Genomic DNA, 24,235 nt, shown 5'->3' with positions numbered 1-24,235 from the left:
TAAAAAATGGTTCAAATGGCTCTGCCCACTATGGGACTTAACGTCGGAGGTCATCAGTCCCCTACAAGTTAGAGCTACGTAAACCTAACTAACCTAAGGACATCACACACATCCATGCCCGAGGCAGGATTCGAACCTGCGACCATAGCAGCAGCGCGGTTCCGGACTGAAGCGCCTAGAACCTCTCGGTCACAGGGGCCGGCCTACCTGTGCTTAACCGAGCGAGGTGGCGCAGTGGTTAGCATACTGGACTCGCATTCGGGAGTACGGCGGTTCAATCCCGTCTCCAGCCATCCTGATTTAGGTTTTCCGTGATTTCCCTAAATCGCTCCAGGCAAATGCCGGGATGGTGCCTTTGAAAGGACACGGCCGATTTCCTTCCCAATCCTTCCCTAACCCGAGCTTGCGCTCCGTCTCTAATGACCTCGCTGTCGACGGGACGTTAAACACTAACAACCACCACCACCTGTGCTTAAAGGTAAACAGATTGTCATAATTGTTTCCTGATGATAAGGCTTACATCAAAGCAAGCAACCTCTTAATTTCAATCAGCAACCAAGGTGCGACTGGAACCCAACCCGTCACTTTTGACAATCTTATTCTGACTAAAGCCCTGGTCACAGTTGGCTGTTAATATTTGAAAAGTTAAACTGATTGTCAGTTATGAAGACTGCTCTTAAGGAACGCTTTAAAACATTACGTATGAGAATACTTATTACAAGAGAACTAACTCGGCGGAACCACAAGATACACCAATAATGATCCGGTCTTTCAAAGACAGCAACGCACAGCTTAGTACAACAGGTTGTTCAGATTATAACTAATGCAATTACAATCAAGGAATTGAACCGGTTAACATCTAAACCTAACCAAAAGACCCCTGTTGGTTTACCGGCAACCTGGGCCTTGTGCAATTGTTCCTATTGTATTTACGGCCGGGAGCTGATTCATTAGAACATTAACGGACGGGTATAAAACAGAAAGGAAAGGCAATAGAATAGCGGGACCAATTTTTAAACCAGTGTGTTAGTACAATACTACGGTCTATATTTACGACCAATCCGGCCGAGTAAAACCCTGACGGTCGGGTAAAAACCAGGAAATAATTAGGAGTGCAGAAAGACACTGGCACCAATCACCACGAGGATTACTCCCCTTCATCGGCAAGCAGTTCCATGGATCCACGGTGCGTCGCGGCGGTTACTGAGTGGTGCCGAAGAGAGCCAGGCAGAGGAGGGCAGCCAGGCCACGAGCGGTCGTCCGGCACGGGTGTTGCCAGCCAGCAGGTGTGACTGAGGCCGGCTGTTCATCGTCGGCGCTGACCCGGGTGAAGCACTGCGGCATCTCACCGCTGCGCTGGCCCTCCTTGCGCAGCTCGTGGCTTCGGCAGCTCGGACCCCGTGACCACCTCTTGTCGCGGTGCTATCGCCAATGCCCAAACTTGGTGCCTCCTCTCTGTCCAGCGGACCCGTATGTGCACTCATGCTCATAGATTAGGGATAGTGCTGACACATGGTGAGCGACGCTCTGGTGGGCGGTTTGCGGGCTTAAATCACGTCGGGGTACGGCCGTGCGGTCGTCGCACGGTGGCGCTGGCAGCAGTCCACACACGCAGAGGTGTGTCGGTGCGTGTCAGAGGACGGTGCAGCGAGTAAGTGTGCACACGTTTTCTGACGTGCTAATGGTGACTGTGTGTTGAAAATGGCTCAAAGAACACGCATTGATGACGCGTTATGAGGGGTAGAATGCTAGGGTGTCTGGAGGCTGGTCGAACACAGCAGGTCATGCCACAAAGTGTGATCTCACGATTATGGCAACGATTCCAGCAGACAGGAAACGTGTCCAGGCGCTACAGTACAACACCGCAAGAAAACATCTCTCACCACCAGTGCCCGCAGACGGCCACGGAGTATTGCAGGTAGCCTAGCTCGGGGCCTTACCGCAGCCACTGGAACAGTTGTCTCCAGACACAGTCTACAGGCCACTGAACAGACACGGTTTATTCGCCCGGAGGCCTTGAAGGTGCATTCCACTGACCCCTGGTCACAGGAGAGCCCGTAAAGCCTGGTGTCAAGGACACGGTACGCGGTACATGGTCATTGGAGCAGTGGTCCCAGGTTATGTTCACGGACGAGTCCAGGTATAGTCCGAACAGTGATTCTCGCCGGATTTTCATGTGGCGTGAACCAGGGACCAGATACCAACCCCTTAATGGCCTTGAAAGGGACTTGTATGTAGGTCGTGGTGGGATTATGATTGGTGCTCATACACCCCTGCGTGTCTTTGAGAGACTAACTGTAACAGGTCAGGTGTATCGGGACGTCATTTTGCACCAGTGTGTCCGCCTTTACAGGGGTGCAGGAGTCCCACCTTTCTCCTGATGGACGATAACACACGGCCCCACCAGCTGCCATCGTACAGGAGTACGTTGAAACGGAAGATACCAGGCGAATGGAGTGGCCTGCCTGTTCTCCAGACCTAAACCCAATCGAGCACGACTGGGAAGATCTCGGTCGACGAATCGCTGCACGTCTTCAAACCTCCAGGACACTTCAGGAGCTCCGACCGGCACTGGTGCAACAGGGGGACGCTATACCCCAGCAGCTGCTCGACCTCCTGATCCAGAGTACGCCAACCCGTTGTGCGACCTGCGTATGCGTGCGTGGTGATCGTATCCCTTATTGATGTCGGGGTACATGCGTTTTGTAGCACATGTGTTTCGGGACGGTTTTCTCAACTTATCACCAATCTGTGTCGTGTGACTTGCCTATGTGTCTATACTAGTCTATACTATTAGCCCCAGTTTTGTGTAGTACCACGTTTTGTGGCACCACATTCTGCAGTTATCCTTAATTTATGAGCATGAGTGCATATCGGCAAGCAAAAACCTTCTAAGGCGCAACCTAAAGATACAAACTCTTACTGACGGATATTGGCAACGGGGCCGCAAGAGCGATAGTCGATACCACCATCGAGCTAGTGGCGCCAGGCTGAACAATCTACTAATTTGATGGCGCCACGGCCCACACAGGTGTATGGAGACCACTGTTTCCAAGCAAGATGGAGCAACACCTCGTGTCGCATTAAGTAGACATATCCTGTTACTGGACGAGCAGCTTCCGCGAACGTGTTATCTCCGGAGGTTTCCCAGATGCGTGGCCTGGAAGATCACGTCATCTGAAGCGATGAGACTCTCGGCTCTGGGGACATTTAAGAGAACGCGTTTCTCAGGAACACGTTCGGCCTCTACCTGATCTGAAGGCCAGTAAACTGGAACACGATGCTCAGATTCCACCGGAACTGCTGCAAGCAACTGCTGATCACGCTGAATGGATGCTGCATATCGTCGATATCGCTGGTACTTATACTGAACAAGTTGGGTAAGGGAAAGTTAATAACAAAATCAACATTATGCCTTTTTTGTCCACGTCCCGTTCCTAATAGATCACATATATGGAAACATTTCCACACGCCACTCTTGCATTCAGAGTGCCAGATTTGCAACTGGTGGGCAAAGTTGGAACTAATTTCTTCCAGCGTAAATCGGTTCCGTACTAATGCACTAGAGTTTCTACAAGGCTTCGATACCATACGATATCACACCCCACACTGGACCTCTGTCAGTGGCTGCAGTTTAGTAATTACTAGCAGCCGGTGCCATGCAGCAGTCCCTGTTTCCTTAGGAGGCTCTTTCCAACGACTATATACTATAGACGGTCTCTGCCATCATTAATTGTTCTACTGAGCACATATCTGTCAAAGAGCTGGTCTACCATTCTAAACCTGAGCCACTATCCATCTACAGGCTGCAGAGCTAAATATTTAGAGCTCCTTACTGAGATGTGACACTACCGCCGCTTGAGCTAATATGATGATAATATAAGCCCTTCTATTTCTTACGTCACTGTTTATACTTCGGTAATGAGCTCCTTTGGAGAACCGGCATTTGCGGTTGGCTGCAGAACGATTCTATTGCGAGTATGGACCAAGCAGGTAAGATCCCTCTGGACTCTTTCTTGTGACGAGAGACGTGCAGTCTTGGTTACAAAAGCCTGCTGAATCATAAGAGGAGCTGGTAGCCCCGATAACGGCAGCTGCAGTGGGAATTAAGGACACTGCGGCAGTCTTTGGCCATAGAAGATGATCGACCGGTGTCACCTCAGTTAATAAGTCGATGAAGGCATTTTTGAACCTCCAATTTAAGTAACTGCGTTGCGCTAATGTTATTGTGTCTTATATTTTGTCCTGACAGGAAAGCCAATTAGAAAAAATGTTTTCACTGCCCATGCAACCTCCGAGAGTTTGTTACTTTAGTTAATTCTCATCCAGAGAAAACTCCCTCGACCGGCTTAGAAAACGCTCGCACGAAAATATGACATTGGAGAAAAATATTTATTTCGGTGTGTCTTATAACCTCTACATCTGGATATGTTCTCTGCTAGGCACCGTACGGTGCGTGGCGGAGGGTATCCTGTATGTACCACGACTAGGCAGTTCCTTTCCTGTTCCACCCGCAAGTAGAGGCAGGGAAGAACTTCTGACTGCACGCCTCAGAATGGGCCGTAATTTCTCGTACACGTTCGCAGTCCTTACGTGCAGTAGAATCGTTCTGCAGTCAGCTTCAAATACCGGTTCTCTGCTCCTCGAAAAGAACGTCGCCTTCCCTCAAGGTATCCCCATTTGAGTTCCCGAAGCACCTCCGTAACAATTGCGTTTTGTTCGAACCTAACGGTAACAAATGTAGCAGCCCGTCTCTGGATTGCTTCGATGTCCTATTTCAATCTGACGTGGTGCAAGTCCCAAATAGGTCAGCAGTTCTCAAGAATGGGTCGCACCATTGTCCTGTATAGGATCTCCTTTACAGATGAACCACAGTTCCTTAGAATTTCCTCCAAGGAACAGAAGTCGACCGTTCGCCTTCCCTGCCGCAGTCATTGCATGTCATTTAATGGCTTTGCAACTTTAAGGCCCACACACTTAATCGACAAGACTCGGCCAAACAGCTTTGTTTTTCCCACTCATCTGCATTGCTTTACAGTTTTGTACTTTGAGAGCTAGCTGCCGTACATCACACTAACTAGAAATGTTGTCTAAGTCGTCTTGTACGTACATATGTTCCTACAGTCACTCGACGACGACAGCAGAGTTCGTCGATTTAAATAATGTTGACCCTATGTAATAAAACTGGTAGCAGCTACCTTGGAATTTTGCAAAAACAGACATAATGTCTGATGGGATAGCAGCAATCAGTGATTGTAGGATGTTACTTATAATCCGTCTTGATTTCAAATTTTTTTTATTGATATGACCAGTTTCGGTTCGTTCAGAACCATCTTCAGATCTGATATTTCAGTTACAGGAGTAACCCGTCCAAATCCAGCAATCATGATGCGACGCAGCATGTGAAAGCTGCTGGATTTGTAACTGAAATATCAGATCTGAAAATGGTTCTGAACGAACCGAAACGGTCATATCAATAAATTTTTTTGTAATCGTGGCGGATTATAAGTAACGTGCTACCTTGGAGGATTCGGTTCAGGATGTAATATTACGACTCTTCCGTGCTGCAGGTCGAGCTACACAAAAGGTATTGACGGCAGAGGAGCAGTCTGGAGGCGGTTGTACGAGGCCCCTGAGGGCTCTCGAGTGTGGCGAACTGCGGAGCAGCCGTGCAGACGTAGGCAGGAGCGGTGCAGTGGGGGCCGCGACTTGTCCGTCTCGAGCGTCACAGCGGCTGTGACCCGCGCCGAGAGCCAGCGGCCAGCGCGATCACCTACAGCGGCACCGCCTCTCACCCGCCCACCTCTCTCGCCAGCCTCCCGACTGCTTCGATGCAACCGCGCCGCGAATTCCTCTGCTGCAAGGTCGCAATTCGCCGCAGCGAGGCACCTACCCCTAACGCCCTACATTATTTCCTGGTTCTATTCCAATCTCTGTCTTCCCCTGCAGTTTTCACTATGCACGGCTTCCTCTAGAATCGTGGAGGTTGTTCCCTGAAGTCTTTACCCGTGTTCCATCACCCTGCCCTTCCTTCTTTAGAGTGTTTTCCGCGTTTTCCCTTCCTCGACTATTCTGCTGTGACCATTTCTATTTCAACAGCCGACCTAATTTTCAGCATGCTTCTGTAACGCCACATCTCAACCCTAAAATCCTCTTGTCTCCTACCTGCAAGAAGTATTGATCTCTAATGCTGTGACGTAGCGATATTGTACTCTTTATTTGCGGCTTCGTTCTGGAATTTTCCAAGTTAAGCGCGCTTTCTCTCTGGAATAGCGCTTCACAATCTGTGTTCCGCAAGAAGTGCATGAGTGCTCCGTGAAAAACAAGTAATTACATGGAGCTTTTTCGAATTTTTTTCTTACTGTTATGATTTCTGTGTTATTACTTACGAATTGAAGTACTCACACTCAGTCTAAATGCTACGGGGAAATCATACAAGAAAACGGTCTGTAAAAAGCTGCAATCGATCGCCGTCAAAAAATGACAACTGCAGTCAGATTAACACAAAAATTTATAATAAAAAAATCACTCCCAAAATTCAGTAAACTTAGGCATTACAGCACTGTAATCAAACCGGACTGTGTTTATGTAATTTAAATAGAAAGAGGGACATTGAAGAAATTCAAAAGAAAGAAGGAAAGAAATATTGTTAGGAAAATATTAGGCCCCAAAATTACATATGGAGAGACTTATAAGCTGAGTGGAGTGGTAATAAGGAAATCGAATAATACACGGACATACATGGTGACATGAGAAAACGAAGACTTACATTTTATGGGCACATTAAAAGAATGGCACCCACTAGGCTGCAAAAACAAATAGCAAAATTCTACGGAAACAGATGTAAGGCCAAAACTGAGCTGCGATTAACGAGGATGGTAAAGTAGAAAGTAGGAAAACAGTCAGGCAAAAGATACTACCTTGGAAAGCTGGTCACAGGGAAATTAGAAAACGGACTGGAACACCGTGGTCTCATGAAAGAAAGAGACTACATTCTGAAAGGCTGAAATAAATTTGGACAAAAACGAAGGCCAACAGTCAAAAGCGACATTGTAGCCCGCGTGCTCCTATTGGGCCCATACGTGAATAGTAATAGATTAAACAAGTTTTTCATATTTTTAAAAAAAGTTCTCCACCAACTGAGCTACCCAAACACGACTCACACTGGCTGTTGATATACTTTCCGGGATGTGAGGTCCTGGTCCAAGAACTTTTCTGCTCCTTACGTTTCGCCTAGGACTGCGCTGGACTTCCTCAGAGTCGCTGTTCCGCTGAGTCTTGACGACTCACACTGTGTTCTCAAAGCTTTACTTGTGCCAGTGTATCTTCTCCTCGTCTCCTACCTTCATATCAGCGCACACTCCGCTGCAGAGTGAAAATTTCAGTGCTGGAAATCTCGATCTATTCCACGAAAGCCTACCTACTTGGGAATGTAATTGCTTTTCAGTTGTTGAACTCTCTGCCGACGTCTCCGGCGTTGTAAGGCGAAACGCCAGGCAGAGAACTGTACCTCGAACCTCGCATGGCCTTTTGTCCGTACATGAAATACCGGCTGCGGACCTAGTTGACCTACTTGAAAAGTTTCATCAGCCAGTATTGATTGAAGAATCTGTCGGTCCTAGTGCTGCCTCCTTACGATCGCTCTTGCAGCGAACGCTACTGCTAGATTAATTACGGCTCCATCCGTACGCGAACCGGACGGTGGGAGCCACAAATACGTGAAGTACCCGCTGCCGTGCACTTCCCCGCTTCCTGCACGGCGTAGACGCAGAGCCTACAGCCGGGGGCTGCGCTGAACCGAGCTGAGCCGTGCTGAGTCAGCCGCCGGCGAGTGTAGACGCCCGCTGGTCGATGGCTGGCAATCGATAGCGCGCCAGGTCGACCGACTTGGCGAGGTCGCAGCAGGAGGAACGTCGTAGCCGCGAAAGCTGTCCGGCTGGGGGCGGCAGGGCCTGCCGGTCTGTAGGCGCTGTCTGAGTACTGGCTGTACGGTTAGGCCGGTCGCTACTGCGGTGCAGTCCAGTGTCGTCCTGACGTAAACCCACCAGCGGCTTCATTTAAGTCAGGATGCAGAAGCAGCAGCCACCCTCACTGTTCAGCTGCTCCCCGGAGGCCCGCCGAGTCTGCCGCCAGACCACGTAAGCCGTCAGTCTGAATAGTAGGCCATGCAAGTCAATTCATGTGTGCCTGACGCAACTGAAGTAAGGCTCACAAGCCCAGGGAAGGCTGGCAATAACTCGAATCACGTTCGTGGTAAATGAATCCGGCAACGTTGTAAAATATTTTCATTGACCAAAGTGTTGCACTGCACGACAGAGTTCGCTGTACATTACTACCGTTTCGGGGTCTTAGCCCCATCATCAGGTATATGTGAATTGTAGCAATAGTAGGACTTCATAGCCATGCCGAAACAGATTTTAGGCAAATGTGTGCCGTACGCGGACCGTCAAAGAACATCCCAAATTGTAGCTCCAAAGAATCCCAGGTCGTGACTGAAAGTAGTAGTTCTCTGCAATCATGAGTTGCGTCGCTATTTGACAGTCCACCTACGGTAGATGTTTGCCCGTACTATTACTAGATTTCACTCACTCCGGATGATGGGGCTAAGACCCCTAAACCGTACTAATGTATAGGAACTTCGCTCATGCAAGACTTGGGTGAATTAAAGTATTCTATGATAGTGGGGGTTTGTTTACAATGAAGATCGTAGACAACAGTTGCGGATGTCCCAGAAATAAATACTTTAATTGTAATTATCTTATTGTTGGGGAATCGTGATAACTAGTCAGCTGGTTGCACAATGGATGCACGAATGTACGACAGACACTGGGACACGAGGTCATCCTTGCTGCCACTCAGGTGATGGCACGAGTGCTGTTGCCGCGCTGTGTCGTTAGCTGATGGAAATTATATATATGTCACAGCCTCGCCTCATTGGGTAAGGCTTTTATTTAGCAACACTGTCAAAATCCTGAACAACTACCTTTTTCAATGCGGAGAGCACTGAGATACGCAGGAAGAGAGACAGTGGATCCTGGAAGGCACCGACCTGCATGTGGAGCCACGCCGGCTCCAGTACCGCCGCCACATTCGTTACGTCTTCCGGCTGAGGATCCACGGCGTGAACAGCTCGATCGAGACAGTTCCACAGATTGTCGACTAACATTAAATCCGGGTAGTTCGCTGGACTCGGTGGACTCATGCTGGTGCTCTTCGCACCACGCACGTAGACTGCGAGTCGTGTGACGTGTCGCATTGTCCTGCTGGTAGATGCCATCGTTCCGAGGAAACACAGACTGCATTATGGACGGAGATGGTCCCTAACGATAAATTCATGTTGGTATTGATCCTCTGGCCTTCCAGAATGTCTAGATGAGCCAGGTAATGCTTCGGAAACCGTCCCTATACCTCGACACCACAGTGTTTTTTCTCTGAGACGCTTCACGCCGGGCACGCCACTGGCCATCTACTGACGGAGCATTAAACGTGACTCGTACGAAAAGGCCCCGTGCCGCCAATTAGCGGGCGTCCGCGTGCTGCAGTGGCGTGCAGCCTGCAGCCTGCAGCCTGCAGCCAGCGAGGCGCCACTTCAGGAGGCTGCACGCTCGTTCAGGAGACACTGCTGGCAGACCCCAGCAGCTGCTCGCAGCCGTCCTGCATCCCCGCATACGCAGCCCGCACCACGGCTTTCTCGGCGCCCGTCTCGGATAGCACCGTTACACCGTTACACCTTGCACGGTGTGCTTAAAGCACGACGGTGCGCGAACGCCTTACATACTTGCTAGTTTCGGAAGTGATTCCACCCTCGTGCCCATTTGGAGGTTGGAGGTCAGATAAACCGCTCCGTTTCTGCCTCACGACAGCGACTGCACTGCTTTCCGCCCCCCTCCCCCACCTTCACTGCTAGTGCTGCCACCTGCCGCGTGTGAGTGGGTTACTGCATGTTGAAATCGAACGTGGGCGGTGGTCACATTAATACGACAAGATAGTGTACGGTTTCCATTGTCCTGTTATCCGAGCGCTGCGTGCTGCGTGTGCAGGGCGAACACTACGGAAACCGACAAGCTGCAGGGACGGGTTCCTGACTGCAAATTGGGGAAAATAGCTCCTATGAGTGGTGTGTCCGGGAATGCGTCGTTGCCACTGTAGACGGCGCTGGCGAACGGACGTTACCCTGACCACGTGCCGTGCGTTCCTTGTCTGTTGCAGGCTGTGTGGTCCGACACAGTGTTTGTGTGCGGTCGGGCTGATGGAAACGGTCGATACCACCAAAACAGGTACCCTCACAGACGCCAACCACATCACACCACATTTCAAGCCGTCTTTGGGCGTTTCTGTGATCACGGTTACTTTCAGACGGACGAAGCTGCAGAGACGGCAGATTGTGGATACAGGAACGGGTTCTACAGGATATTGAGAAGAATCCTAGTACAAGTGCCCCAGTGACGGGTGAGAGCTGCTACTGTCCCGTCACCTGCAGAGACTACAAGGGTTGCCAGCAGCGGACTTCTCTCTACGGGAAGGATTTTGTCGGTGCTTTTCGCCACAGGCCGTCACAGTTATGGGATTTCTGTCATCAGTTCTTTTCACCGACGAAACAACTTGGCATCATCAATCTACACAAGAGGAAGTTTCATTCGTCAGCGCCATCTACTGTGGCAACGATGCATTTCCGGACATAAGTTCATAGGTGCTCTTTTCCTCCATTTCCACTCACGAATCCGTCCTTGCAGCTTGTCGGTTTTATTAGTGTTCACCATGTATACATCTACGTGATTACTCTGCTATTCGCAATAAAGTGCCTGGCAGAGGGTTCAACGAACCACCACCAAGCTGTCTCTCTACCGTTCCACTGTCGAACGGCACGCGGGAAAAATGAGCACTTAAATTTTTCTGTGCGAGTCCTGATTCCTCTTATTTTATCGTGATGATCATTTCTCCCTGTATAGGTGCCAACAGTATGTTCTCGCAATCGGAGGAGAAAACTGGTGATTGAAATTTCGTCAGAAGAGCCCGTCGTAACGAAATACGCCTTAGTTTTAATGGTTGCCACTCCAATTCCCGTGTCATGTCCGAGACATGCAGCACAAATACTGTAACCAGAAACTGAGTACTTTGTAGACTTCATCAGGCCCCCTCTCCCACGTTTGAGCGCCGTCCGTCGTTACACCGAGTGGAAACGTAGTCCGTGTCTTCCTACTGTACTCCGCGATCGTCCACTTCCGAAACGTTCTTCCACACAACAGCGTCGTCGGCGAAGAAATGCGGAAGAGTACCGCTGCAGGATGAATGCGACACGTCGTGGAGCTCACGCTTCCACACGTCACGACCGGTAGTTGTGGTAAAAATGAAGCCATGTAATAAAAAAATTTTTGTCTTGCAGGTAGATTCCGCGTCTGCGCCGCGCCACACACTCAGATCCCCGCGGTATACTCCAGTAGCACGTCGCCCCAGAAACCGAAATAAAACCGCGCAGCCCATTCGTAACACGGGCTGTCGGGCGGCGGTTCACTTTCTGCATATCTACATCAACATCCATACTCCGCCATCCACCATACGGTGCGTGGCGCAGAGTACCTCGTACCACAACTAGCATCTTCCCTCCCTGTTACACTCTCAAACAGAACGAGGGAAAAATGACTGCCTGTTTGCCTCTTTAGGAGCCCTAATCTCTCTTATCTTCGTGGCCTTTCCGCGAAATATAAGTTGGCGGCAGTAAAATTGTACTACATTCAGCCTCGAATGCTGGTTCTCTAAACGCAGACAGCCACCGTGATGCCGAGTGTTGCTGGCGACTTCCGTGCACTAATGCTCACAGGCTCTGCTCGTTAGGGGCTAACCGTTTCACCAGCGTGTAGTGGAATTTTTAAAAAATAGTTTTTATTAGGGATAATTTTTTATTCAAAGACACTAGAATTTTTCAGATACGTGCGTTTTATCATCACTTCCGGACTCGTCAAACTCTGTAACGGACGGCCGCGGCTACACCTATGCTGCGCATCACAATAAGAAGAAAGAAACTACAGTTTCACTTAACACTATTCACGTAAGTATAAAATACCTACAATCTCCGAGCAGAGCAAGCCGTTTATAAAAGAATACGTTCACGTTTTTATACCACGATTGATGACACACTGGCAGCCGCCCGAGTGCTTTGCATTGTGTCTCGCGTTTATACTCGAGACCACGTACTTGACTTCTGCTCTTGCGGATTGTGGTGGGTGAGTCGGTAAATAAACTAAACACACTTCGCACAACGGGTAGTTTGGTTTTGTTTGTGATTCCAAAACACCGTATTATGCCCCACTCTTTCGGCTAGGAAACCTTATTTTTCAACATAATCTCCGTTCAGTGCGACGGCCTGTATGACAACATGTTAGCACGCTGCTGGTCGGAGCGAACGTCCTTCTGCGTCAGTTGCCTCCCTAGCGCACACACACAGTGCTTCCCGCGGAGCGCACGCTTCGTTGCGCCAAAGAGGCGGTCCTTCGTTGCTGTTCGTGGTCTCCTTTTAGGAGGCTGGGAACCTTCGAGTGCTCCAACTGGTGAACGAGTGTGTGAGCTCTACCAACAGAACCGCCCAACTGTGCAGTGACCCTGTTTGACAGCGATCCGTCGAGCACGTCGAATGAGAGTGTCCGCACGTTCCCACGTTCTAGGAGTGGCAGCTGCGCGCGGGAGGTGGGACAGGTTTGCGCGACCTCGTTGCGACGATGGCAGACGTGTCGCCCAACGACTCACCGTGCTTTCGTTCACTGCCAGGTCTTCGCAGACGGTCCGCAAGCGCCTGTGGATGTCTGCTATGCTCTGGTCTTCCGCCGAAGAAACTCAGCGACTGCTCTCTGCTCGGAACGCTCCAAGGCTACGAATAGAGCCATCAACTATGAGAACATCGTGAAACTTCAGAGGCTAAATCTGGAGTATTCGACTATGTCCCACAAGAAATTCCGCATTTTTTAATCGAAATTGGCACAGAAGAAAGTGTGTTGCATTATTTATTGAAAGGCCCTCGCATTAGCTCGGAACTATATTTTTTACTCGAGAAATATACTTGGCACTGAAGCAAACTTTTTACCCTGTTGGGAAGAAGGAGGAGACAACGTGTAGAACTCTAATCTAAAAACAAAACAAAAAATGGCTCTGAGCACTATGGGACTTAACATCTACGGTCATCAGTCCCCTAGAACTTGGAACTACTTAAACCTAACTAACCTAAGGACATCACACAACACCTAGTCATCACGAGACAGAGAAATCTAAAATCATTTCAAAAGTTATTTTCCACGTCTTTCCTCCAAAGAGACAGGATTAGCATTTAGAGGCGCACGTTCATGTGTAACGTTAATTGTGCCACTGTATTAGCGTTGAAGGAGTCTTATTGTAATAAAAAATGATGTGGACGTACTCGAAAAAGTTCTGGTCTTTCCTTGCTCGCCATTTCTTTGTTGTATCACAAGCGAACTGCGCTGCGGAAACCCCCTGGCGACATCACAGCGGGCTGACCGTAGGAGACACGCGGTGGCAGCGCGTGCTGCTCGTCTGTGTATTCAGTTGCCGGTGGTGAGTGCGTGTAGAAAGATCCCCGGTGCTTCACCTTCTTTCTCTGACAGCGTCGGTATGTGTGGGGCCGTGCTGTGGCGGTCAGGGGGCACGAAGCTAGGCTACAGGGCAGGTCCGGACTGCCGCGGCTCAGGTGGAGGGTGCTGGACTGTTCTGAGCAGGGCAGAGGTCGGCCGTGTCGTTCGCAGTGTGTGTGTGTGTGTGTGTGTGTGTGTGTGTGTGTGTGTGTGTGTGTGCCCCAGTGCTCTGCTGAGCCGAGGTCGACGCCACACTCCCCCGCCAGCCAATCAATACATACCGCCGCACAGCACAGCGCCGCCTGCTGCCTACCAGGACAGCTGGCCAAGGAGACATGCAGAGCCCAGTGTAGAAGCTGCCGCCACAGGGCAGGTGCACCGCAGAGAAAAAGTTGACTTCGCCCTACGCACCAACCAACCAACAGACCGACCGACCATTTGACGTGCAGCGTACACGCATCCCGAGCAGCTTCACTCAGCGATTGCAGCGCCGCCCTGTTCGAATCGCTATTTGCGAATTATTTCTAGAAAATTAATTGGGGTTAATTTCGGCGAGATGTTGCTGAATCAAAAACTGTGAATTGTCTCGACTGTTTTGGATGCTACAACGCCAAGAAAAACCGAGAAAAAGCTGTGGGCAAAGAAAGACATTAACTCACGTTCTTTTACTTCAGGATCTGGGAGCGAGCGATTTTCGCAATTATCTTAGAATGGAGGAACTACGCTCTTCGGAGCTGCTGAATATAATGAAACAATTTCGTAATATGTTCACTACTGGCCATTAAAATTGCAACACCAAGAAGAAATGCAGATGATAAGCGGGTATTCATTGGGCAAATATATTATACTTGAACTGACATGTGACAACATTGGCTGGTTCAAATGGCTCTGAGCACTATGGGACTTAACATCTATGGTCATCGGTCCCCTAGAACTTAGAACTACTTAAACTAACTAACCTAAGGACATCACACAACACCCAGTCATCACGAGGCAGAGGAATTCCCTGACCCCGCCGGGAATAGAACCCGGGAACCCGGGAGCGGGAAGCGAGAACGCTACCGCCCGACCACGAGCTGCGGACTGTGACAACATTTTCACGCAGTTTGGGTGCATGGATCCTCAGAAAACAGTACCCAGAACAACCACATCTGACCGTAATAACGGCCTTGATACGTTTGGGCATTGAGTCAAACAGAGCTTGGATGGCGTGTACAGGTACAGCTGCCCATGCAGCTTCAACACGATAACTCAGTTCATCAAGAGTAGTGACTGGCGTATTGTGACGAGCCAGTTGCTCGGCCACCATTGACCAGACGTTTTCCATTGGTGAGAGATCTGGAGAATGCGCTAGCCAGGGCAGCAGTCGAACATTTTCTGTTTCCAGAAAGGCCCGTACAGGACCTTCAACATGCGGTCGTGCATTATCCTGCTGAAATGTAGGGTTTCCCAGGTATCGAAAGAAGGGTAGATCCACGGGTGTTAACACATCTGAAGTGTAACGTCCACTGTTCAAAGTGCCGTCAATGCGAACAAGAGGTGACCGAGACGTGTAACCAATGGCACCCCATACCATTACGCCGGGTGATACGCCAGTATGTCGATGACGAATACACGCTGCCAATGTGCGTTCACCGCGATGTCGTCAAACACGGATGCTACTATCACGATGCTGTAAATGGAACCTGGATTAATCCGAAAAAATGACTTTTCGCCATTCGTGCCCCAGGTTCGTCGTCGAGTACACCATCGCAGGCGCTCCTGTCTGTGGTGCAGCGTCAAGGGTAACCGCAGCCATGGTCTCCGAGCTGATAGTCTGTGCTGCAGCAAACGACGTCGAACTGTTCGTGTAGATGGTAGTTGCATTGCAAACGTCCCCATCTGTTGACTCAGGGATCGAGACGTGGCTCCGCGATCCGTTATAGCCTTGCGGATAAGATGCCTGTCATCTCGACTGCTAACACTCATAACATACCGCCGTTTGAGTCTCGTACAGATTCCCTTGTGGAGGACATAGTGATAGACATCCCTGGGGGTTGTGAAGCAGCTGAATGGGTTGAAAATAAATATATCGCCAGGTCCTGATGGGATTCCAATTCGGTTTTACAGAGAGTACTCTACTGCATTGGCTCCTTAATAAGCTTGCATTTATCCCGAATCTCTTGCCCAGTCCCGAGCGACTGGAAAAAAAGCGCACGTGACGCCTGTATATAAGAAGGGTAGAAGGACGGATCCTCAAAATTACGGACCAACATTCTTAACGTCGGTTTGTTGCAGGATTCGCGAACATACTCTCAGTTCGAATATAATGAATTTCCTTGAGACAGAGAAGTTGCTGTCCATGCATCAGCAGGGGTTTAGAAAGCATCGCTCCTGCGAAACGCAACTCTCCCTTTTTTCACATGATATCTTGCGAACCGTGGATGAAATCAGACGGATGCCATATTCCTTGACTTCCGGAAAGCGTTTGACTCGGTGACCCATTGCAGACTACTAACTGAGGTACGAGGATGTGATATTGGTTCCCAAATACGTGAGTGACTCGAAGACTTCTTAAGTAATAGAACCCAGTACGTTGTCCTCGATGGTGAGTGTTCATCGGAGGTGAGGGTATCATGTGGAGTGCCCCAGGGAAGTGTGGTAGGTCCGTTGTTGTTCTCTATCCACATAAATGATCTTTTGGATAGGGTGGATAGCAATGTGCGGCTGTTTGCTGATGATGCTGTGGTGTACGGGAAGGTGTCGTCGTTGAGTGACTGTAAGAGGATACAAGATGACTTGGACAGTATTTGTAATTGGTGTAAAGAATGGCAGCTAACTCTAAATGTAGATAAATGTAAATTAATGCAGATGAATAGGAAAAAGAATCACGTCGATTAAATATTTGGGCGTAACATTGTAGAGCGATATGAAGTAGGACAAGCATGTAATGGCAGTTGTGGGGAAGGCGGATAGTCGTCTTCGGTTCATTGGTAGAATTTTGGGAACATGTGGTTCATCTGTAAAGGAGACCGCGTATAAAACACTAATACGACCTATTCTTGAGTACTGATAGAGCATTTGGGATCCCTATCAGGTCGGATTGAGGGAGAACATCGAAGCAATTCAGAGGCGGGCTACTAGATTTGTTACTGCTAAGTTTGATCATCACGCGATTGTTACGGAAATGCTTCAGGAACTCGGATGGGAGTCTTTGGAGAAAAGGAGGCGTTCTTTTCGTGAATCGCTTCTGAGGAAATTTAGAGAACCAGCATTTGAGGCTGACTGCAGTACAATTTTACTGCCGCCAACTTACATTTCGCGGAAAGACCACAATGATAAGAGAGATTAGGGCTCGTACAGAGGCATATAGGCAGTCATTTTTCCGTCGTTCTGTTGGGGAGTGGAACAGGGAGAGAAGATGCTAGTTGTGGTACGAGGTACCCTCCGCCACCCACCGTATGGTGGATTGCGGGGTATGTATGTAGATGTAGGTCTCGATCTCGACCAGCGCGAGCAGCAGTGTCGCGATGCGATAAGCCGCAATCTGCGATAGCCTGCAATCCGACCTTTGTCAAAGTCAGAAACGTGGTGATACGCATTTATCCTCCTCACACGAGGCATCACAACAACGTTTCACCAGGCAACGCCAGTCACCTGCTGTGTGTGTATGAGAAATCGGTTGGAAACTTTCCTCATGTCAGCACGTTGTAGTTGTCGCCAATCTTGTGTGAATGCTGTGAAAAGCTAATCATTCGCATATCACAGCATCTCTTCCTGTCGGTTAAATTTCGCGTCTGTAGCACGTCATCTTCGTGGTGCAGCAATTTTAATAGCCAGTAGTGTATCAAACATTTACGACACTACTGTGTTCTATTCACTGTATCAGATTGCTCTACAACGTTTCCACTGTAGGAAAGTAGAAACCTGCTTCAGTTCTCTTTGTTACGCCGCTGGCATATTATCTAATTTACGAGTCGGAGTCAGAGTTGTGGCGCCTGGATGAATTCATTGCAGATTTACAACGAAGATGTGATTGCTGCATTTCCTGCTTTCTTGTCACTTTATTCCTTAGAATTAATATAACAAAGTCATTTCCTATCGCAGTAATGCTGTCGTTTTAATATGATCACCCTCGGAATCTGTAGTGTTTGTCATTTCACTGTTGTGAGAGTCATTTCCTGCGCCATACAGCTGCCAACGTCTGTGAGGCAGTTGGTACGATAGCGCTGATCGCGGCGAAATTTGTAGCCGGACATGGTGGAGGGGGCAGGGTGGCGCGGTGCGGAGTTCGGCTGTCGGGTCGTCATACCCGACCAACCGCGCGGCGCGAAAAGTTGGTCGGTCGGTTGGCTGTCAGCAGCGCATACGACCATTTTGTTGCTCGGTGGGTCAGTGCGGTTGTAGGCCCCTTAATAATTACGAGACTAATAGCACACAGCTGGCCGTGTGGCCGAGCGTTTCTGGGCGCTACAGTCTGGAACCGCGCGACCGCTACGGGCATGGATGTGGGTGATGTTCTTAGGTTAGTTACGTTTAATTAGTTCTAAGTCCTACGCGACTGGTGACCTCAGCAGTTAAGTCCCATAGTGCTCAGAGCCATTTTTTTAATAACACAGACACACGTGGCTGAGCCCGGAGATCATGTCCGTAAGTCTTTGTCGCGCAGTATTTGTTTCGCCTTTAACGTTATCGTACTGGGTCGGGGCCAAGGAGATTTATAAGTCCTGTGGCGTACGTCACAGCACTGCAGCGACTGCCTCCATCGCTTTAATACCTCGTAGATGCGCGATGAAATACCCTCACGATGTCCATGTCATATGACGAAGTGAAGGAGTTTATTGGGTACTTTTCTGTTGGCATTCTGATTTCAGGGCTGCCCAGCTGCCTTTGTGTTTTTATTGATGAGGTGATCCAATTATAGCCTCTGTATACTCATCACCCAGCTGCACGAGCTGCTTCTTGCTGATACCGTAGAGCCTAGCATCAAGATCCCTGACGTGGTCTGCTAATTCTTTCTCTATTTAATCTCATAAAAATCTTTTTTAAACATCCATTTGTTGACATTCTGATTTGCAGCCTGTATGGCAGAAAGGCAACTAATGTGCCTTTCGCAGCGGTACAAGGACCCAACATGAGACAGTGAAAATGTTCGTCGGAATGCAAGTTAAAATCGGTACTACGTTGAAAATTACAAAATAATGAAAACTGTCAGTTTCTTTTCTGTGGTCAGTCTCGTGGCTGGCATGATGCGGCCGCCACGAATTCCTGTGCCAGCCTCTTTATCTCAGAGCAGCACTTGCAACCTACATCCTCAGTTATTTGCTGGGTGTTTTCCAGTCTCTACCTACCTCCACAGTTATTACCCTCTAGAGCACTCTCGTACTACTATGGAAGTTGTTCCCTGATGTCCTACCATTCTGTATCTTCTTCTCAGTGTTTTTCACATATTGCTTGCCTCGACGATTCTACGCAGAACCTCCTCGGTCCTTACCTTAACAGAGCGAGGTGGCGCAGTGGTTAGCACACTGGACTCGCATTCGGGAGGACGACGGTTCAATCCCGTCTCCGGCCATCCTGATTTAGGTTTTCCGTGATTTCCCTAAATGGTTTCAGGCAAATGCCGGGATGGTTCCTTTGAAAGGGCACGGCCGATTTCCTTCCCAATCCTTCCCTAACCCGAGCTTGCGCTCCGTCTCTAATGACCGCGTTGTAGACGGGACGTTAAACGCTAACCACCACCACCTTACCTTATCAGTCCACCATATTTTCAACATTCTTCTGTAGCACCACATCTGAAATGCTTCGATTCTCTTCTGTTCTGGTTTTCTCCTGGTCCGTGACTCACTTCTACACCGGTTATTTTGCTGCCTAGGTATCAGAATTCGCCGGCCTGAGTGACAGTGCGGTTCTAGGCGCTACAGTCTGAAACCGAGCAACCGCTACGGTCGCAGGTTCGAATCCTGCCTCGGGCATGGATGTGTGTGATGTCCTTAGGTTAGTTACGTTTAATTAGTTCTAAGTTCTAGGCGCCTGATGACCTCAGAAGTGAAGTTGCATAGTGCTCAGACCCATTTGACCCATTTTTTATCTGAATTCCTTAAGTTCGTCCAGTTTGTGATCCCCAATTGTGATATTAAGTTTCTCTCTGTTCTCACTTCTTCTACCTTTCATTGGTTTCGGCTTCCTTTCATTTACTCCCAGCCCTACTCTGTAATCACTAGCCTGATCATGCCACTCAACACATCCTGTAGTTCTTCTTCGCTTTCGGTGAGGATAGCAATGTCGTCAGCGAATCTTACCATTGATATCCTTTCAATTTGAACTTTAATTTCACTCTTGAACCTTCTTTTATTTACGTCATTGCTTCTTTTATGTACATATTGAACAATGGTGGTTAAATACTACATCCCTGCTTTACACTCTATTTGATCCGAGCAATTCGTTCTTGGTCTCTTAGCATTATTGTTCCCTCTTGGCTATTGTACAATGCAGTGAATGAAGAGTCTTATGATTGTATTTAGCTTGTGTAACCGACTTCACACAGGGAGCTGATACGATATGGTGTCGTAGTGTGGCCATATGAGAGTGTGTGAGTGGGACAGTCTACATCTACCATGTAATCGTCCCAAGTATGTGCTATTTTGAGACGACTTCAATGACTCTCATTTGTTTTTGTCTGTAAACTCCGGCTATTATGTCTTGTCAGTGCATGGGGGCTTATCTGTATCGAAGTTGTTTGATTTCTGACCACAATAAGTTCCATCTGAAAGTTATGAAGAGGTCAGATCTTCCATATTTTCTTATGTAGATCATGGCATCTTGAGTATATTCGTGCATATGTCTCGGACTTTCTACGTATGACGAGGGTAAGATTACAATTGCTCCAGTGTCTTCAATATTTTCGTCATTTATGAGTGCGTCCCGAAGGTGAATGTATTCTTCCGTGCGTAGTTTTTTCTGATTTGTTTTTATTTAAAGCATCCGTCCCGCTTCTATTTTTGCATACATATCGACCAGGAATTGATGGAATAAACGTCGAGTGTTGAAAATGTGATTTTATGATTCATTGTCTCTCACCATTAAGCGGCAAGCAAAGAACTGCCTGGAATGGAAGTGACTTTGTTTGCTTCTATGCCTGTTTCAGACTGGATTTGTGGTCGCAGTGCAGAAATACTAGTGGGTGCTGGGGGCCGTGACTGCGTGCCACGGCTTCTAGTCCTTGACTTCTCCGTCGTACAGTTACGTCACGGCTTGCGTTTTCGTTATCCACGCTTACGATGGCGACTTCGTCTCTCTGACGTCCATTGAATCGACGTTCGTGTTCTCCAGGTGGTGTTCTGTCGGCTCATCAGAAATCATTCGTTCTAATGCTGCTCTGAATACGTGAATCAGTTGATTGTATTCGTGTAAGATCCTCTGTAAATCTCGGACTTCCCGTCTCAGTCCACTGATATTTGTGCATCTTTCATCTATTGGTATTTCTTCATTTCCGATGAAATACATTTACAGAGCCGGCCGGAGTGGCCGACCGGGTTCGACTCTACAGTCTGGAATCGCGCGACCGCTACGGTCGCAGGTTCGAATCCTGCCTCGGGCAGGGATGTGTGTGATGCCCTTAGGTTAGTTAGATTTAACTAGTTCAAAGTTCTACGGGACTGATGACCTCAGCAGTTAAGTCACATAGTGTTCAGAGCCATTTTTTACATTTACAGAAATTCATGGTCTTAGTTGGGTAGTGGTAGTAACGACCCCATGTCGTGATAAATGTACTCTTATATGAAGAAAACATAATTGATTTCATCTCTGTTAGTGTTATTCGAAGTGGCACCGAAATAAGTCATTTGGAAACACGCGTTGTACGCTTTTATATTTTGAAGAAATTGTTTCGATCCTGGACTTCCCCGGTCATGTAACGTAAAAATTCCTGCGGAGGTGCTTCCAGTGGAGGTAAGCGAATTCTTTCATTCATGCAACAGAATGCTGGTGTTTCTGTACTGAATTTTTTCGCCTTGCGAAACTGGTATATGTTATCTATTTTTCCGATTACGACGTGTTTACGTTTGTTATATTCTTTCTTCGGGTCGCAGTGGAATGCTTCATTTGTTAGGTTGTAGTTTTTCCTGTCCACTTCCGCTCTTCTCGTGGGTTGGTATTTCCATGGTTGGTTTGAGTTCGCAGTCTTGTTTCGTAGTTCTTGATTCTTGTGCCCGTTCATTTCGTCGTTCTTCGGTTTCCCGCCTCCTCACTCGTTGGGACCTGAAACGCGCCCCGCGCTCTTTGTCTGCTTCGCTTTCTCACTGTTCTTTTCGTTTTCGCCGTTTTGCCTCAGAACTGGCAACATGTCCTCCTCTTTTATGTTTGGGCATACGCACTTTTCTGACTGTATTTTCTATTTTTATTCAGTCATGTATCATTTCTCTATTAGTGAAACGTGGGACTTAGGGAGAGCAGGAAAATGAGGACGGGGCCTAATCAGTTACCGTTGGTTGCACAGAAAACAGACACACTTTATTTTTTAAAGAAAGAAAACTCTCAACAATCATTTTTAAAAGATTTTACTACATTGACGGCTGAAACCTTATTAGAAGAATGGTAAGTTATCGTCGGCGGAAGGCTACAAGCAATGTGACACACAATCAACGGCTGAAGGTCTGATTAAGAAGGTTGAAAATTATTCGTGGGCTGAAAGCCACAAGCAATTTCAGAATACGCAAGGGCTGAATTGCAAACAAGAAAGGCAGTCGCACCTTTTTAAAAGAATCTTAACTAAATGTAACAGGCTATAGTGACGGCTGCAGGCCTTACAAAGAGAAAATTGAAAATAATTTGTCGGCTGAAGGTCACAAGCAGTGTTACAAAGAATTACAGGCTGAAGGCCGGAATTGCAAACGGGGAAGCCAATAACATGTTGAATTATTAGAGTAAATTTCAAACAATAATGACAACTTGTCGAAATAAGACGGAGTGATCCACAGACAGTGCTTCCTGGATCGACCTGAGGAAGGTGACTACAGCTGTGTAAGCGGTGAGACAGGCAGCCAAGAGTTGTACTCACGTAGGAGGATGGCAACCCACACCAGGGGTAGCTCAAGCGCCGACCGACCGACCGGCCTACCAACCAATCCGCCTAACGTCCGATCACCGGTACAACGGTGGAATATTTTTAGGCAAGGGCGAAAAGACGGACAGCACCACGTCTTCAGAAACACACCCAAGGCCGAAGGAAGCACTAGGGCCAAGGTAGACCTCCCAAAAACATGTGCACAATGCACTTCAAGGGGCTGTCGAACTACACGCCGTGTCAGACAGAATCAACACGACGAGGAGCGGTACACTGTCGGAAAAGTACGCTAGCCTCCAGGGCAGGTAACTGAGGCGTTAGCGGACCCAAGGAGGAAAATACCGCCGGTTGCACTTCACTAATAAGAATAATACTGACTCCAAACTAACATCAAGGGCTGGAAGGCGGCCAATAGCTTCCGGCAACCTGGCAGACCCCACTTGTTGCGGCTGGCCTGGGAGCAGCAACACGCAAAAACAACAGCGAGATCTCAAAGAGTGGAGGTTTCAGCGCTGGACACGGTTCACTCAACTCCAAACGTCCTGGGTTCGGTCCTCGGCTACAGCCCCCCGGTTCGACAGTCCTGCACGTCGCCAGGTTCCCGGCCTGCCCGCGCCCTGCAGACCACCTCGCTGCTCCGCCCGAAGACGAAATGACGTCCGTTCGCAAGTCTCACTAAATCCAGTTCGCAGACAGCATTAAAATAACTGCTCATTCAAAACCACAAGATACACATGGATCCGGGAAAACAGTTCCACCAACAACTCAAAATACTAAAAGCAGTCACTGTGAAACAAGACGGACGAATTATAAGTCGGTACAAACACAGAGAAGCAAGAAGCGGTCGGAAGACGACATGACGTCGTCCGCTGCGACGACCGACCGACCTACCGACCGAGTGAGGCACGGGGAAGAAAGATCCCAGTGTAAATCGTCGACTGACAACTTGTTGCCATGAGGGCGCTTCGACGGGCGGACACACACACACACAGGTGAAAGTTGCGCTGCTCGGATACCGCGGTCCACTCCACTAAAACTCGCTGAATGCGCTCCTTGACGTGGCTGTGCACTCTCGCGGCCACACCCTGCCGTCGGGCAGCGCCTGCGTGCCGCCGGCGGTCGGGCGAGTACCGGCTGTCCGGACCTCACTGCTGCTCCGTCCCAGCTCGCTAAAGCTCGACACACGACCACCCGGGAGTACTAGAGGCCGCGGCTGCTGCTCGCCACCCTCGCCACGGCACAGGTGCCGTACAGCAGCCAGGCCTGCGGGCCCGCCTGGCGCCCGTGTCTGTGCTCCAGCGTGCCACACTCGTCGCGGTGTCTGCACGTCTCTTCCAAACCCGCTGCAGGCAACACGGACCCCCGCGACGGTCAACGAACGTCGCTTACGAGCTCAGTGCCTTACTACTTTTTCACGCTATTTCTCGCTGTCGGCTTTAAATTTGCTACCTTCACCCCCTATAAGGACGACAACAGTACTGTGCCGGAACACACAAGACGTCGAGGCAGTACCAAAAAGTTTACGAAAATTAGGGTCACGCAAAAACGTTTATGTGAATCATTTCGAAAATGTATAAAAGGTTCTAAAATTATTTTCATTTAAACCAGAATTCGT

General features: G+C 48.8%; 1 protein-coding gene across 1 annotated transcript in view; it reads right to left on the bottom strand.

Annotated features, from left to right (window-relative positions):
• The window catches only part of LOC126293257 (G surface protein, allelic form 156-like), a 155,873-nt gene that overhangs the window by 116,793 nt on the left and 14,845 nt on the right, over nt 1-24,235 (bottom strand). Inside the window, exon 2 of the mRNA XM_049986373.1 lies at nt 23,822-23,963. Coding sequence (XP_049842330.1) covers nt 23,822-23,963 — 142 coding nt within the window. The remainder of the gene's footprint in view (nt 1-23,821; nt 23,964-24,235) is intronic.

Source organism: Schistocerca gregaria, chromosome 10, assembly GCF_023897955.1.
Source record: "Schistocerca gregaria isolate iqSchGreg1 chromosome 10, iqSchGreg1.2, whole genome shotgun sequence".
Classification (NCBI taxonomy): domain Eukaryota; kingdom Metazoa; phylum Arthropoda; class Insecta; order Orthoptera; family Acrididae; genus Schistocerca; species Schistocerca gregaria.
Note: the sequence above shows the minus strand (reverse complement) of the source record. Positions and strands in the feature narration are given on the sequence as shown.